The sequence below is a fragment of the Mytilus trossulus genome, chromosome 5 (genome assembly GCF_036588685.1).
Source record: "Mytilus trossulus isolate FHL-02 chromosome 5, PNRI_Mtr1.1.1.hap1, whole genome shotgun sequence".
Taxonomy (NCBI): domain Eukaryota; kingdom Metazoa; phylum Mollusca; class Bivalvia; order Mytilida; family Mytilidae; genus Mytilus; species Mytilus trossulus.
Genome location: NC_086377.1, coordinates 7,378,144 through 7,396,826, shown reverse-complemented (window position 1 = coordinate 7,396,826; position 18,683 = coordinate 7,378,144). Strand labels below are relative to the sequence as shown.

The 18,683-nt window shown below is 33.5% G+C and overlaps 2 protein-coding genes across 2 annotated transcripts; one reads left to right on the top strand and one right to left on the bottom strand.

Moving 5' to 3' along the window:
* Positions 1–13,132: 13,132 nt before the first annotated feature.
* LOC134717545 (uncharacterized) lies at positions 13,133–14,044 on the top strand. The gene has a single exon (XM_063580034.1). The coding sequence runs from the start codon at positions 13,133–13,135 to the stop codon at positions 14,042–14,044; it is 912 nt and encodes a 303-aa protein (XP_063436104.1).
* Positions 14,045–17,209: 3,165 nt separating this feature from the next.
* Positions 17,210–18,265, bottom strand: LOC134717544 (uncharacterized). The gene has a single exon (XM_063580033.1). It carries the CDS (start codon positions 18,263–18,265, stop codon positions 17,210–17,212), a length of 1,056 nt encoding a protein of 351 aa, XP_063436103.1.
* Positions 18,266–18,683: the final 418 nt, after the last annotated feature.

The following is an 18,683-nucleotide window of genomic DNA, read 5'->3' as shown; positions in this document are numbered from 1 at the left end:
TCACTTATTGCAGGTAAAAAAAGATAGATAATATGATTTATATTGTAATATAAGTTATAAGCGACCACTTTTAAATTAATAAGAACGGGTGTGTCGAAATAAATTGATATACATACGTACATATACACGCAAACGCTTAACTTGATGTATTGCTGGAATAGATTCCATGTTCTTATGTTTTGATACACATGAACCATATAGTTTTATTATTTTTGTTTTTTGGATACTACTTCTATCCTATGACCTCTTTTTGGCATATCTTAACTTTCAATTTTCTCTGCCGATTATGAAATTGTCAAGTGTGTCCAAGAAAGTACCTTGTTGTTCAAGAAATAATGTCACAACCTCTTTAATAAAGATTTCGATAAGCAGTCTTCAATCAATTTTATTCTTTTTTAATAGCTAAGAGAAACAAATCCTTCTGAAAACTGAACAGTTATTTAGACTGGATAAGTAAAACTCTATCATGCATTTGGCAAATCGACTAATTAATTTTCATTATATAATAAACTATTAATTAAACACCTTAATATAAGAATAACTTTGTTATCAGTTCTTTTATTTTGGAGAACAAACATTGCATTACCCTTGTTGTCAAACAATAACGCAGACGGTCGTTCGGTTGATCATTTCCGTCAAACTAACAACATATATATCAAGTGCATGATACTTCCATAGTGTACTGTTTTGACTAATTTCACAACAAAGGAGTAGGTTCAGTAAGACCCATTTTTGGGCCCAAAATATAGCAGTTTTACAAAATTGTGAAGTTGTAATCTTTTAGCTTTTTATTGGAAAGAAGAATGCTTCTGCAACGTAAATATATGCTATTTAGGCAAAACAATGTACATATATCGGGAACTAGCATCATTAAGTCATGCTTAATTACTGAAATCTTCACAATTTTGCATTTTATTTAAATTTTAGAAGCTTTCCGATGATAATACATAACAAATATAAAGGTTGAGGATGAACACGGATGCGACCACTTTCTGACTTTGACCAAAAAACATCTGAAAAGTGACGGGTTTTTTTGGCATATCTAAGAGATATTCCATACTTAAGCTTTAATCGGAGTTTTTTAATGACTAAATCAGTTATAATCTTTCAGGAAAAATAATCTAATCGATTGAAATAGATACTTTAGTGTTTTAGAAGTGTCCAAAAACTTTCGTTAGATGAACCTGAAATTTAAGGCCGAAACCTATTGCCATTTTAACAGACCTACTCTTTTGTCTTTCGTAGAAAGATATAGCGATATGACTTTACGAGGTTAGTGTTTTTTCAAGGATTACACCAGTGGTGCAAATAGCTAGTTAAGATACAAATGACATCAAAAGGAATTTGCGTAAACTGATCGTCTTCTATGTTCACGGATTGTCACAAATATATTGAGGAAACCCGCCGTAGACCGCAGTAAAAACAGAAAGACCGCCTAGTTTTGCTATGTCGATAAAAATGAAAATCTCAAAGACTCAGTTGTTTACAGATTATATCAAAAAGAATACCCAACAAATTTCATCTCCGATATGTATAGAGGGCTTAAACAGATAATGTTAAATAATAAATAAAAATCGTTCATCTTCATATACAAATATGAGAAGCGGAAAATTCAATAGAGACATTAAAACTAAAAAATAAACCAACCATAATATTTCAAAAACCGTAAAGGAAAAAAACACAAACATAGGTACACAAAACAGAACAAAACAAAAAAATAGACTGAATGAGCATAAGGGGAGTCCCCAGTGCCGAGGAAGTGTTATTTGATCATTCTGCCCCCGATATGATAACAAAAATTTACAAATCAAGTGATCTTGCATCTTATAATTGTCAATTAAACTTTTATCTACCGTAATACATCAACAATGTTGTAAATTATCGATCATGTACATTTTCGAACCCTGAAACTTGCCCGAGTGTGATATATTCAATCAAACAAATTGTCATTTCAAATTATTAGGCAAATGTGGATCGTTATAAACATTTTATATGTAGACAGAGTAAACGAGTAATACGAATGCCTTTTAGCAAAACTAGGGTCAATTTCAGGTGCTCTGGAAAGGTATCTTTTCCCCATGTGACATTTGTTGAGTTGCTCATTTACGTGCAACTCTAGTGATGAATGTAATTCGGAAGGTCACATACTAGGAAAAGCGGACACGGTTGTTATTATGGCTTTTGGAACAAATCCATCGTCATTTACATTGATCGACGAAACATATATTCTGTAACAGTTAACCGAATTATGATGGCGTCAGTAAAATTTTCGAAAGAATGTGTGCAATTTCATGACTTTGAACACTTGTTTCATATGTGCATAAATATTTTCTCTTATGCGTCATTGATAAAAGATGTCATTCCCCTAGCTATGGCATCATATATCATTTGTATTGACCAGATACGAAATATATAATTACAGGCTGACGTGTTAGCATTGACCGATTTGATCAAATAATACTTTGTTCCAAAAAGTGGATACATATTTTCTATCTTATTGTCCCATTGCTAAATTTGGTGCTCCGTCCTTTTATAGAAAAAAAAAAAATTGTGAGTGCAATTTTATATGAGTTACATTTTGGGAAACGAATGAAATTACCAAGATAACAAACTATAGCATATTTTATGCACGAGGACATTTTTAAGGGAAATTTTTTTGGTCTATATATTTCATAATCTCACAATCTCAGATATACTTTAAGTGTAGAGACATTGAAGGACCAAGAAACACGTATCGTGATTAAGCGGTCTTCCGTGGGTTTCAACTATATATTTTGAATATCAAACTGGAACTATGAAGCCTGTTTAAATATCGAAGACAGGAAGCTTCCCTTTCTTTTGATGCTAGATTTATTTTGTTTCTACTGATAAATTTCATAAAAAAATCAAGATTGAGAGATATGGATGTTCAAGCCAACGTTAAAGTACCTTTTACCTTATTGGAGTTGGTTTCGACACATATTTATCGTTTAGATCAACACATTTGTAATGGTGTCAATAAAATTAACGAAGTGTTATTTTTTATGTTCCCTACTTTGTTTTGGCAGTTCCCGCGCAATAACCACACTCCTATATACGAGATCAGTTTCGGATGAACATACACGAGGATACCGTATCTTTATGTTATGTTCAAACCATACTACAGAAAAAAGGGTATGTTATAGCTGAGAAATGGTATTTTTTTTATAAGGAAGTTGACGTTATAGATATAAGAAGATGTGACAACTCTCCATCCAAGTCACAACTATTAACTTTTAACCATTATAGGTCATATGACGGTCTTCAAAACGGCTTCTTTGATGTTAAAAGCCTCTAAATCCCTCTTATGGGTAAAAATCTTTGATGCAATCTACTTGGTATAAAAATACAAGTTTATTTTTTTTATTTTACCCAAAAGAACTTACTTTAACTAAGTCTAACATAAACAGCAGCAGTTGTCCTTTTCTAGATTTAGCCATTTCAATTTCAAACGGGAAACTTCACATTAAAATTTACGACATACGAGACGATTTTTCATTTCCTATTGTTAATTTTCCTTTTTTTTGACGGCGATGTGCATTGACTCCATCATACGGTGTTTATATATCCCAACTCGTTCGGTTTGCCCGTGTGTGTTCTGATGTCATAGATTTTAACTAATGTAATCAATGCATCACTGGGAAATTGTTGTGTCAGTGATTTCGATACTATAAATTACAATTTTACTAAATTCTTTCATAGATACAAAGATGTAATTAGTAAATTTGGCTATACCATGTATACCTGTACAAAACTTATCAAAAATTGTATTTCACATCCTAACTGTATGGTAATATTGTACTTAAAGCGAGGAAATCACTATGTGATCCTTTTAAACTCATCGAACCTTTAAACAAACTTATAAGTAATGGTTATCGTACCAATTTTGTAATTAGATCTCTGAACATAGTTTACATTGGCACTTATATCGATTTTGTCTTTATCAAATTAAAACATAACTAAATTGTATTATCTTTTGAGGCGAGATGTATAGAGACATAGACATGTTAATTGTTATCTCTTTAGAAGTCGCTCCTCACTTTCCTACTACCTGTCGGTACATTTAATTTTGGCATTGTACAAGTCATGTCTTCTCTGACTGTTAATGACGTTAAAATACTTAATCCCTGGCATGTGTTTTAGTTGATTTTAGTCTCTGATGCATGTTTTTTTTTATTATTAATTGGTTTTGGCTTTAAACTAGCTGTCAGTAACTGCGAGTACTCTCAAATCCTATTTTCTTGTTAATTCGACCTTTTGAAACTGTTTATAATGCTTTTTTGTTTTTTTATATGTATATGGATCTTGTCTATATACCAGCTTTGATCATTTGGAATATCTTTATTTTTTCACTTATTCCGACTACATTTGTAGAACTTCAAGATTTACATTATTCTTTTTAAAACCGGTTGTTTGTTGAAGTGAATATTGATCAATATTTTCGAAGGGTTAAATATTTCTCAGTCTTGCCATGGCTTTGTTTGGACTTGTTTGTTTGCTTTTTGACCCGGAATGTTTGTCTCTAATATTTTATTAACTGTGCATTTGCATTCAGATATCGCAGATCAAATTTATTCGTTCATTGTGTTTTATTTACGTTTTTTGATAGAGTTTAAGTCTGCCAATTGATATTTTATCGTGTGTTTTTCTATGTTGTGAAGTTATGCTATTGTTTGAGAAAAAGGGAGAAGGTTTTGATCCATTAAAGCGTTCAATCCCGCTGCAAATGTTTGCACCTGCCCTAAGTCAGGAATCTGATGCACAGTAGTTGTTGTTTGTTTATGTAATATATACGTGTTTCTCGTTTCTCTTTTTTTTATATATATATATTAGACCGTTGGTTTTCTCGTTTGAATGGTTTTACACTAGTACTGTTGTTGCCCTTTATAGCTTGTTGTTAGGTATGAGCCAAGACTCCGTGTTGAACGCCGTACACTAACCTATAATGGTTGACTTTTTTTAAATTGTTATTTTGGATGGAGAGTTGTCTCATTGGCACTCACACTACATCTTCCTATATCTAGGTATATTTTTAATACAGATTTCTGGTGATGCAAACTATTGCTACTAGTGAGCGCACTTTAATTTGTATTACCGAATCGAAATTGTTTTAAATCCGCATTGTTGGAGGTAGTTATTACGTGTTCAAATAGTCTTTGGTTAGCAATGTCAATGATTTGTTAGACTAATATATATCAAGCAAAAAAAGAATCAATGATCAGGGCCGTAAATTACATTGACAAAAAAAAGAAAAAATCACTGAAAAGAAAGCAGTCGGTTAAATTTCATGCATTTTTTTAAATAGCACTGGCTGTTTGTTTAACTCACAGGTTAATTCATCATAATAACAGAGTGTATATGATATTGAGATCTGAATGATCGGTACATATCTTCTTTGCACACGTTAACTTCCCGCCAATTATGTTGCACAGGATTCTCCTTTTGCGCACATTCGGGCAAATAAGTATCCATCTGTCCCAACATATCAGTCGAGTAACAAAACGCAAGCTTGAAACTGGGCCTGATTTTGAATCGTAAAGACATTTCATAATTTGTGCATAGACTAACCATTTGTTGAACTGTGACAGTATGACAATAAAAAAAATGATAATGAAAGGTATGAGTTTTAAAGTATGCATATTCCTTCTAAGGTTCATCATAATCTATTCACAAATAGGTCGTATATACGCTTCAAATTTCACTCAGAGTACAGTCAAAACTGTACATCTTGAAGTCTTTAAATGTATGGATGGACCTACATGATTAAATTGAAATGCATTTTAAGTTTCAAAATATTAATAACTTTACTTGATTTTGCTTTTCATTTTTTGTTGTTCCTGCAAAAAGTTCCAAAATAACTAAGTTGGAAAAGAGGTTTGAGAATCTCCCCTTATATATCAAAAGTTGTGAATTGTATTGCTTTAAATGTACAATAGATGGACAAAAGACATCTGCCAAAATAAATGTTATTTAAACTGTGTAGCTGAGTGGACCGTAACAAATAAAACTCATGTTTTTGTTTGTTTTGCTATCTTCTACAGAATGGAAAAATGTTCTGCAGACTGGGAAAAAATGCACATCGAAATCTAGGTTAGTTTTCAATTTCCTAAACTATGGACGTTAGACAACTTTTCTATAACTATGTCCTGCTATGCCTTTAAATGTTCCTAAATGCATCAATTCATCTGTACTCATAGTATAGTTGGTGGTGCTAAAATGGCAATAATTTCCAGGTTCATATTTTATGTTCATCTTATAAAAGCTTTTGGACACTTATACTTAAGTGTCTATTTCAGTTGATTCAATTAGTTTATGTGAAATATTTTAAATAAGATAGCCCTTAAGAACGATCCGATCCAAGCTTAAATATGTAAAATCTATCAAATATGCCAAATAATGCCACTTTTAAGATATTGTTGGTCACAAATGAAAGTGATCGCATCCGTATTTGTCATCAACTTTTATGTATGTTATGTATTATCATCAAATACAACTTACATTTCAATATTTAGGATGAACACGAATGTGACCACTTTCGTTTTACACGAAAACCGTCTAAAATCAAACTAAAATGCTAGAAAAGTGAAGATTTCAGTAATTTGGCATGACTTAATGGTGCTAGTATCAGATACAGATGTATATATGCATTGTATTTAAAAAAAACACTCCATATTTATGAAGCAGAAGCATTGTAATTTCCAATGAATAACTATTTTTTTTAATTTTAAGATTTTTGTAAAACTGCTATATGTTTTTTGCCAAAAAGGGGTCTTAATGGACCTACTACTTTGTTATTATTAGTATCAATACATTAGACCAGAGGTAATTTATTCATAAATTGAGTCTTTCTTTATCAGTTCATTACGATCAAATTCAATACCATACATAATAATAGAAGCAGTACAATTTAAATCTTCATAACTATATGTATTGTAACTTATTTGTGGCCAAGTTACTTTTAATGTGGGACCATTTGTCCCAGGTTTGGAGGGTTGGGATCCCACTGTCATGTTAAACCCCACCACATTATTTATGTATGTGCCTGTCCCAAGTCAGGAGCCTGTAATTCAGCGGTTTTCGTTTGTTTATGTGTTACATATTTGTTTTTCGTTAAATTTTTTTACATAAATAAGGTCGTTAGTTTTCTCGTTTTAGTTGTTTTACATTGTCTTCTCGGGGGCCTTTTATAGCTGACTATGCGGTATGGGCTTTGCTTATTGTTGAAGGCCGTACGGTGACCTATAGTTGTTAATGTTTGTGTCATTTTGGTCTTTTGTGGATAGTTGTCGCATTGGCAATCATACCACATCTTCTTTTTAATATTACAACTTCGTGGGAAATAAAAAAAAATAATATAAAGTTTTGAACAGAAAGGAGATAACAATTGTTCACGGCTTAGAATTTATTACCCGGCCAAAAAAATATTTAATCAGTTTATTTCCATTTTTTTTTTTTACGTTTATTCATTGTTAACCACCCCTTTGACTAGCTTGTAAAATTCATCTTTAGGATTAGTAACTAAGAAATTGTTTGTTTGATTATTTATTTCCATTTGAAAAAACATTCATTTGTTTTTGTTTTAATTTTTTACATATGAAGCAGATTTTAGTAAATCATAGGTTTAACTTTTTTGAACCGTTATAGATAAGGCAAGATTGAAAGCTGTCGTTGAAATATATTATTTCTTAAAATTGAACAGTATATGGCCAAAATTAAAACAACTTGTTTAAATTTTAAAGTACAAAGAAGAATAAGAAGACTGCAAATGTGTCGTTTTCATTACATCCTTTTAGATGATCCTTGTGTCACCACATCGTTGTTGTTGTTTCCTTGACAGCAACTGATTCACGCCGTTTTATTATGGGCGACGTGTCATTCAGTATGATATAATTTATACTTACTATATACAAACTGTTCGACAGCAGCAAAAACTTATCTGATGGCAACAGAAGGTATAACTGTGTTCAAAAGTCATAATTTCATAGAGAAATCCGTAACGGTATATTTACTATTGCTATAAAAGTGCGAGGTTTGACTAACCTCATACCAAGATTTAACTCCCCTTTTTTTCCTGAATATAATTGGCAATTGTTATCTAATGGTTTGTTTCTATGTATGTTGCATTTCATTGTTTTTGTTGGCTCGCTGTTTTCCTCTTATATATGATGTGTTTCTCTCGGTTTTAGTTTGTAACCCGGATTTGTGTCCTCTAAATCGATTTTTGAACCGCGGCATACTACTGTTGCTTTATTCAAAAACAAAAACTAAGAGAAACACATCAATTATCAGAGGAAAACAAAGGAAGAACAGGAACACCGAGATACAACTAAAACAAACGCCAACACGCAACAGAAACGAAATATTTGATACAAGACCTTTTTACCTTAGCTGTATTTTGCAAAACTTTTAGGAATTTTAACGCGCGGCTGGCGTATATACAAAATCTGTTTCTGGTATCTTTGATGAGTTTATCTAAAAATAATGGTTGGTTGAACCTGATTTAAAGGCATGCCAAACCTAACGATTTATGACATTGTTGAAAAATATCGTGTACACACTGTAAATAACCTGTATTTAGGATTATGTGTTAGTATAATTTTGCCCATAGATCTTAATTTATTGACATCTTACGTTTTTAGTCAATTCGATTTCAATTCAGATATTTATTGTTATTTGACTAAATAAGTATGTGACCTATACACCATAGAAAAATACAATGAAGTTGATAAATATCTATGGAACACAGATGAAATCAACATTCTTTTAGTTTTCATGACTTTGAATCGACAGCAAAATTTTGCGTTCGAATTATTATATTGCGATCTTCAATTTATATATATATACATATTGTTTAAGGAACGAACCATAATACACACATTAGCTCTAACTGTCCTTTTAGAACTAAATTGATTACATTGTTTGAGTACTTGGATATGCTGAATAAGTGCAAATCTAGGTCCAAATTTCCATAAAGGTTTTTTTTTCTTCATATATTGGATCTAACTTAGGTTTCAGATTGTAGTTTTTTTCAGGTTCTGTCATCGAATTGGTCCACATTGAGGTTTAAAGGGTTTTAATTAAATTTCATTTTTTATAAGTTCCAATTTCAATGACTTAAAATAGTGGTGATAGGTTCAATCTTTCATCATCTCTCACATCAATAATACACATGTATTTGTTTCGTATATAAGTGGAAATAATGTATTTGAATCATTCATCTTCTTTACAATGTAATAACAGATGGCTTCCATTATCTAATAAATTACAACAACGGCAATACCTCTATTACCTATAATGTTTAAATTGTATCCTCTTTTGATTGCCAATACGTTTTCACTCATTATTTGTTTTATTCTTCGATAAATAATTGTCCTACTGCAACAAATCAATATCAAAATTGCTTATAAGCCGCATTAAAGAAGAGTATTAAAATTTTCAACTTGTTTCTACAATTATATACATACGAGAATTGACATTAAAACAAAAACAAATGAATGTTTTTTCAAATGAAATAAATAATCAAACAAACAATTTCTTAGTTACTAATCCTAAAGATGAATTTTACAAGCTAGTCAAAGGGGTGGTTAACAATGAATAAACGTAAAAAAAAAATGGAAATAAACTGATTAAATATTTTTTTGGCCGGGTAATAAATTCTAAGCCGTGAACAATTGTTATCTCCTTTCTGTTCAAAACTTTATATTATTTTTTTTTATTTCCCACGAAGTTGTAATATTAAAAAGAAGATGTGGTATGATTGCCAATGAGACAACTATCCACAAGAAACCAAAATGACACAAAAACTAACAACTATAGGTCACCGTACGGCCTCCAACAATGAGCAAAGCCAATACCGCATAGTCAGCTATAAAAGGCCCCGATAAGACAATGTAAAACAATTCAAACGTAAAAAAACTAACGGCCTCATTTATGGCGGGGTTAAACATATTAGCGGGATCCCAACCCTCCCCTAACATGCAACAGTGGTATAAAAGTACAACATAAGAACGAACTATAAAAATCTGTAGAAAAAGGCTAAACTCATCAGATAGAAACTTGTTTTATGTTTCACATGTTATAAATCTATGAACCCTTTTAAAATTATTTGCACAATCACCATAAAACTAAGAATCATTTAATATGGTATGTACATTTACAAAAAGTTGATTCAAATTGATTCATGAATTTTAAAGTAGACTAGTGATTTGGTCCAGCTGAAAAAGGTTAAAAATAAGTATTTCGGAAGCTGTCAAAATATTTTAAGACCCCTGAACAAAAATTATACTTAATATTTATATAATGAAGACATCATCTTTTAATCAGTTTAATTGAGGTTTGCAGTTGGCATCTCAGTAACCGGCCCGAATACACAGTTATCGTCCCTTGATTTTCATTGTCCACGAATATAGTCCCAAGTGTGAACAGTGTGTTATTTGTCAATCTCTTTTATACCCTTTTCAAGTTTATTTCTTCATGCCTCAAATAGCAAGTAGGGGGATAAAATTACACTGTGAAGAAAAATATTTATGAATTTTTAAAGTAAACTACTGATTTGGTTCAGCTGAAACAGGTTAAAAATAAGTATTTCGGAAGCTGTCAAAAGATTTTAAGACCCCCTGAACATAAAATTGTCCATATTTTGAGTAAGAGACGATGAAGTTTTCTATAATATGATAATTTTGATATAATGTGTCCCAACAATAATACACAGCACTGTATTATTGAGAAAGCGCAGGTGAGACTTTTTTTATTTCCATTTATTGTCTAAAAGAAATGCACTACGAAATAACTGTGTACTCGGACAAACTGCTAGTAGTGCTTTTCTAATATATATATATATCATTGTAAAGAAGAAAGTATAGTGTTTATTAGCCCTAGAAAGTGGTACTACACATTAGTTCTATACTGAGAGATCTACATGTACAGTACGAACATGTTTTACGATGATGGTCTATCCCGAAAGTTTTTTTGTTTTTTTCCTGGTAAATGGCCCCAATTGGATATTCAACAGTATATCTTGAGAGAAGCCTTAGTAATACACGTTATATTGTTGTAAAATGCAAGAAACAATGACTGTATGGAAAGTTTTAACCAAACTATGTGTATCATATGCATCATGCATTTGTAATGCTAGACCAAAATTGAAAGACATGAATCAATTTCTTGATTGAAACCATTGTTTAATCTAATGCCAAACTTTTTCGCATTTTATCGTAGGTCGGACATTGTCTATATTTACAGTTGAATAGAAATCTCCATTAAAAACCACCATAATAATGTTTTGTAAAGAGGGGGCATAACTTTATGAGACTGACTCAAGTAATTCAATGCATTGTATTCAAAGAAAAGGGAAACAACATGCTAATAATTAACGTTGAACGCAAGAGTCGTAATACAGAACATGATATATAATGCATGAATGTGGAATTGATACAGATCAACTGAATTATTTATTGTAAATACGTCTGAACCAGTCACAATGTAAGATTTGTAAATTTGATTTCGCAAATCTGTTTTTCTTCCATCTTTATGCCTTAAATATCATGTGCTTTATTACGAATCTAGATTAAAACTGGCGAGGAAAGGTAACACCCGGTTACCGAGGGCTTTATTATTGTGAAGCCTAGGTGGTCGGATGGTCTAGCGTGTCGAATACAGTGCTAGGCGATTCGGTGTCACAATATCTCAGTAGCATGAGTTCGAATACCACCAAAGGAAGCACAAACAATTTGAGAAGTTTATATATATATATATAAAATATATACAACTCGTCTAAACATCAACCCAACAATGTTAGATCTGTAAATTTGCTTTCGCAAATTTTTGGTTCTTCCCTCGCCGTGATTCGAACCCATGCTACTGTGATATCGTGACAACAAATCGCCTGCACTGCAGCCGTCCCACTAGACCACACATCCACCTGGGCTCTCATAAAAAGAGCTTTCGGAGGGCATGTGTTACCTTTTCACGTCAGTTTTAATCTAGCGGCGTACTTCAGTACATGATATATAAGGCATAAAGATGTTATTGTTACAGATCAGCTTAATTATCTATAGTAAAGGATCCTACAAATTAATGTAAGATACAGTCACAGAAAATAATTATATTCATAAGTACTAGTACGTCTGAGTCAGTGAAATATAAAATATATATATATATATATAAAGTGAGTCCCCAGGCACCGGGACATAAATCCAAAAGATTCATCAGCCGTTGGAATGAAATTCTGTTTAACTGCTCAATCCAGCTTCTTCAACTGTTACTTTCTTTTACAACCACAAATTACAAACAAATTGTAAATGAAATATCATATATCATCAACAATAGTAACATTTCTCGTGATGATTAAGCAATAATTAAACGTCGCCTCGCAGATATTGAAAAAATTGAACTATCGAAACATAAAGAAAAACAAAAGAATAAATTTCAAAGAGATAAAATTCAAACTGTCAATTTAAATCAGCCTATAAATGATATTAATACAACAAACCATAAGACCCCTAGAAAAAGAAAATTTAAAAGACGGAAACAATAAACTGAAAGCATTGTTGTAAATTTGTCATCTAAAGAACTTACACGTGCTGAGGAATCTCTTTTAAGTAAAGGTTTAAATTTCTGTCCCATCCCATCAACTGTAAATAACTTTCAGCTAGACGAAGACCTAGACCAATTCGCTAGACGTTTACGCTTGAAAGATTTTTTCTACAATAGGGGCAAGAAAAACCTTGAAGAAGCCGGATTAACAGATTCAGATACTGACACCAATGAAGAAGTCACGTCCATCCTAAAATTTAGGAAAAAAAGTTAATGGAAACCACCAAACCAACCAAATGATAACTTGGAGTCATTCATTAACTACGTGAGGTCTGATATAAAGTCAAATACAAGAAATTATAATTTATCCAAGTCCGAAATTATAGCTTTGAAAGCATTAAAATATCAAGAGGATATTGTAATAAAACCTGCCGACAAAGGTGGTGCTGTGGTTGTCATGAATAAAACAGATTATATAGCAGAGGGGAATCGCCAACTTTCAAACTCTAATTTTTAAAAACAATTAACCACAGATACAACGCTTAATACTATTCGAAGGATCAACACCATCCTTCCAGATATGTTCGACAATAAGCATATAGACAATGACACCTTTGATTATGTCCGACCTCTTGAGAACGAAGCAAAGGCCGGACGATTCTATATGTTGCCTAAAATACATAAAACGGGCAATCCAGGTCGACCAATTGTATCAGCGAATAGTCATCCAACTGAAAAGATATCAGAATTTGTAGACCATCATCTAAGACCTCATGTGAAAGACACAACTGATTATCTAAAGAAAATGGAAAGCCTCAATCCTTTACCAAGCAATACTATACTTGCATCCATGGACGTTTCTTCTTTATATACCAACATTCCACAAAACGAAGGAATAGCGTGTGAAGAGGCATGGAACACTCGTAGTGAAAAAAATCGTCCTACCGAGTGCCTTGTTACACTTCTCAAACTAGTACTGGAGAATAACAACTTCTCTTTCAATGAAAAACACTATCTCCAGATAGACGGTACTAGTATGGGCACAAAAATGGCCCCGTCATATGCCAACATATTTATTGGCCAACTTGAAAAACGCCTCTTGGCTAGTGCTCCATATCAGCCCTTTTCATGGTTCCGATTCATTGACGATATTGATTTCAAATGGACAGATTCACAAGAACATCTTCATGAATTTCTAGAACACTGTAACTCTTTCCACCATTCAATAAAATTTACATATGAGTCCTGTATGGAGAAAATTAACTTCCTCGATACTACGAGTTACATCAAGAACGGAACCATTATAACGGACCTTCATACCAAACAAACGGACAAACATCAATTCCTTTCTCCAAAAAGTTGCCATCCTAAACACTGCTCCCGTGGTATCCCATTCAGCCAGGCATTACGAATCAAGAGAATATGCTCTAATGAAAATACGAAAGATGCTAGACTTGGACAACTTTGTAAACATCTAGTTGTTCGAGGATAGAATAACAACATCATTGATGGCGCTTTCGAAAGAGCAAACAAAACTAGTCGCAAGAACTTCTTGAGTACAAAGATAAGAATAAAGCAGCTAACAAAACACCCCTTGTACTCACTTACCATCCTGATTTTAAAAATGTGTCATCCATTGTTCAGAAGCATTGGAAAATTATAGAAAATGATTTAAATGTAAAAAAAAGTATTTTCATCACCACCAGTCATGGCCTTTAGAAGACCTAAAAACATCCGTGACAAATTAGTGACTTCTGTATTAGCAAAGCAGCCTACTCCATCGCCCGGTTGCTACAAACAATGTGGTCGAAGGAATTGTTTGTGTTGTAAAGCTGCCAATACAAGCAGTTCTTTCATCAGCTCCGTTACTAAACAAAATTATACCATCTACTCAAATTCCAACTGTAAAACGGAGAACTCAATTTATATATTAACGTGTATCACTTGTGGTATTCAGTATGTGGGAGAAACAATGGACAAAATTTAATATTCGGCTTAATAACCATCGTTCATCGTACAAAACCAACAAAAACTGTCCTCTCACAAGACATCTTCGTTCAACGAAACATCCTTTTGAAAATGTCACTTTCCAAATTATAGAAGTCAACACCGAGTGGGACACCACGGCGAGAACTTTTGGGTTCACCAACTCCACACTTAAGAACCTGATGGTCTTAACGAAAAAGACGAGAAAAGATACAGGAAAGATAAAGAATAATTTAAATACTAAGCATCAATACTATGATGGAATGCTGTACATTAAGTAATTTGTTAAAACAGCAAAGAGTGCAATAAAGAATTTATGAATGTTAAAAAAAAAAAAAAAAATACTAAGCATCGTCCTTTTTATCCCGTAATTTCGGCCAATGGACGTTGCTAATTTCAACTACCAATTATGTATTTTTAAGGCAGCTAAATCCAAGAGCAACATATACATGGAGCTGTATTTTTTTTTAAGGCAGCTCAATCCAAATTCAACATAGACATTGAACTGCAAAATTTTCTTATTATCAAGGCAGCTAAGTTCAACATATACATTGAGCTGCAAAAGTTTCTTAGCATCTACATCCGATTTCACCTGGATAGATGCACGCTTGATAAAGCTAGTTGGTCTAGCGAAATATTGCGTTTATTTTCATCATTTTGTAAATATTTTAAACATTCTTATATTTACACTCTAAATAGTGTGTTAAAATTACATTGTTAGGCAATCTATAATTTTATTTGTGTAATTGAATTAATCTCTGTACTGATTAATCCACACTTCCATAGATTTGTATGTCATGTGCTGCTATTTATAGGCACTTATATATATATATATATATATATAACAAGTCAAAAAGAGTACAACATCACCATAAAATAACTATAAAATATACAAATATTAGATATTTCGGATAACAGATATCCTTCTTCAATAATAGCACGATGTCAAATGAATCGTGTCAATTCAAATTGAGACTCTATCAAAATCTTGATTTATACAATTTCAGCGAACGCTGGAACAATTTTAAAATTTCCAAACACACCGCAAAGACTACAGAAATATGCCAAAAATAAAAATAGTTATTAACGATGTGAAATGGCACAACTTTAGATTTCCAAAGGATGTGACAGTTGAGATGTAATAACTGCATTGAGGGCAGTCCTCAAACAAAAAAATCAAAATAATCATAAAATAATCAAAAATGTCCTTACCGATCCAGGATGGTATAAATTAGACAACGGTAGGGCAATTACAACGGAAACTACATATTAAAGCCTTCCAAACGAATAGCAGTGTAATAGTGATTGAAAAAATAAGTTTTGTATATCGAGCTTAAATAATTGAACGTGGCAACGTACTTATACATCATCCCGAATCAATCAAAACCTGTAATTTAAACGGTAATTTAAAAAATAATTTCGAACTGTAAAGCCAGTACTAAATCCGGCGTTGTTAACAGGTGGTCACAGGAAAATGAGGGACTCGTTCTATGTTTTTTCATTTATGCCCTCTGGGGAGACTGTCCGTAACTTTCTTATCCAAAATCTTTCCCGAGCGACTCTGTCGACCTTCGACCAACACTCGTTGTGGTCTATGATCGTGATGGTAAGGTTTTTGAGATCAGCTTGTGTGTGTCCAGGTGATCTCAAATGACGACTTACGGGTAGGTCGGGCTTGCAAGTGTAGTCACTTCGATGACCATTCATGCGTTTGTTAAATGGCTGCTCTGTCTCGCCAACATACTGCATGCCACATCGACACTGAAGGAGGTATACAACATTCTGGGTTTTGCAAGTTACATTGCAATATATAGTGTACACAGACCCAGTTGAGTGGCAGGTGAATGTTTGAGTATTCAGTATTTGTTGACAAGTCAGGCAACGTCTGTTACCACATGACTTGCACCATCCTGCAGTTGAACAGCGTTTATTTGAGGAAACGTCAGCTCTAACAAATAAGTCTTTCAGACTTGCTGGTCTCCGAAAAGCTAAGACAGGAGGATTGGGAAAGATCTTGGATAATTTAGGGTGTTTGGCAATAGTTTGCCAATTGGCACGGATCAAACGTGAAAGGTTATTAAAGGCTGGATGTATGTAAGAACAAACGGGACTATTTTGCTGCGCTTCTTCCGTTTGTACTGTAAGAGGTCATTGCGGCTGTTATTGCTAGCGCGCTCAAACCCCTTATCTATGTCCAATTTCTTATAACCTCGTTTGCAAAAATCCGCGAAGTTCCTGAAACTGTTTCGTGACAGCCTCCTCAGAGGAGCAAATCCGCTTGACTCTGAGAGCTTGACTGTACGGGATACTTTTTGTACAGTGTTTTGGGTGACAGCTTTGGGGAGAAAGGTATTGATGTTTATCTGTGGGTTTACAGTAGAGGTCTGTTGATATGACACCGTCCTTTATAGATGTGGTTGTGTCTAAGAAAGATATCTTAGAGTCGGAAATTTCATACGTAAATTTAATTGAATGGTGGGCGTTGTTTGCATGTCTGATGAAATCATCCAGTTTTTGTTGAGATTCAATCCATTTCATGTCAACATCATCAATGAAACGGAACCAAGACAAAGGTTTGGATAAAGATGTTGCAATAATTTGTTTTTCTAATTTGCCCATGAAAATATTGGCGTAAGACGGTGCCATTTTCGTCCCCATCGCTGTCCCGTTATTAAATTTGAAGGTAATGCTCACCATTAAAGGTGAAATTGTTGCATTTCAGGACCAGAGTAAGCAGCTGGACTAAACATTCAGTAGGTGGTTCTAAAATGTTGCGCGAGTCCCATATTTCCCTACAAGATTGTATGTCGTCATCATGAGGTATGTTGGTATACAATGAGGTGACATCTAAAGTGACAAGGAGGGTTTCCGGAGGAAGAGGGTTCATGGATTCCATTTTACGAAGATAATCTGTAGTGTCTTGAATGTGGGAAGGAAGATTTTCTACATGAGATCTTAAATGAAAATCGACGAATTCCGAGATTTTCTCAGTCGGATGGCCGTTTGCGGATACAATGGGTCTACCAGGGTTGTTGACCTTGTGTATTTTGGGAAGAAGATACAATCGACCAGGCTTGGCATTCTCTGGCTTTAAATAACCAATTGTATCCTCATCTATGTGACCGTCATTGTACATGGTTTGGAACGCAGTGATAATTTTGGAGCTAAACTCGGAAGTAGGGTCATAGTCTAGCTTCTTATAAAATCTCTCATCAGAGAGCTGACGCACTGCTTCCGCGATGTAGTTAGCTTTGTCCATTATCACAACGGCACTGCCCTTGTCTGCTGGTTTTATCACAATATCATCTCGGTTTCTAAGCGATTGTATGGCTTTTTTCTCGTCAGGAGAGGTGTTGTAAAATGACGAGTACTTGTTGCTAGCTAGATGAACAACATCCGATTTGATTTTGTCGATAACATCTTCCAGTGTAGCAGATTTACTAGGTTTTGGAATCCATGAACTCTTCTTTTTAAAATGCGGAATTATGATTTCTTCCTCCAAGTCAGACGTGTCTGTGTCCTCCTCATTATCCACCTCTTTATCCTTGTTACCAAAATATTCTTTGATTCTGAGGGTTCTAGCAAAGTTATCAAGGTCATCTCCCAATTTCATATCATCTATGTTATTGGGAGTAGGGCAAAAATTCAATCCCTTGGACAAGACTTTAGTTTCGTCCTCAGATAAAGAGACTGAGGATAAATTGACAACCGTGTTGTTGGGATCCATCGGAACTCGAATTTTTCTTTTAAATTTACGATTTCGAGTTTTTTTCTTAGATTTTGTAGAGGGTCTAATTGAAGGGGTGTTAATTTGCACACCATCACGTTTAAATTTGTTGATCTGTTTGACGTGGAGCTTATGTGATTCAATATGGTTGATATCACCAAGACGTACTTGAATTTCGTGCAAATTTAGAAACCTACATTAATCAAGGAATTATTCCGAAAGGACTTATTTTAAAGGCCTCCCCACTCACAACAGGAGAAAAGTCGAACAGATTTTTTCACAGATGGAACAACATTTTATACAACAGTTCTTTTCGTCTGATGGATCTCTTACGCCAAGAAGCAATTCATCAAGTTAATTATATTTATAAACTACGTGATAATTTGCACCGCCGATCCCGTGAACATTTGTCTGATCC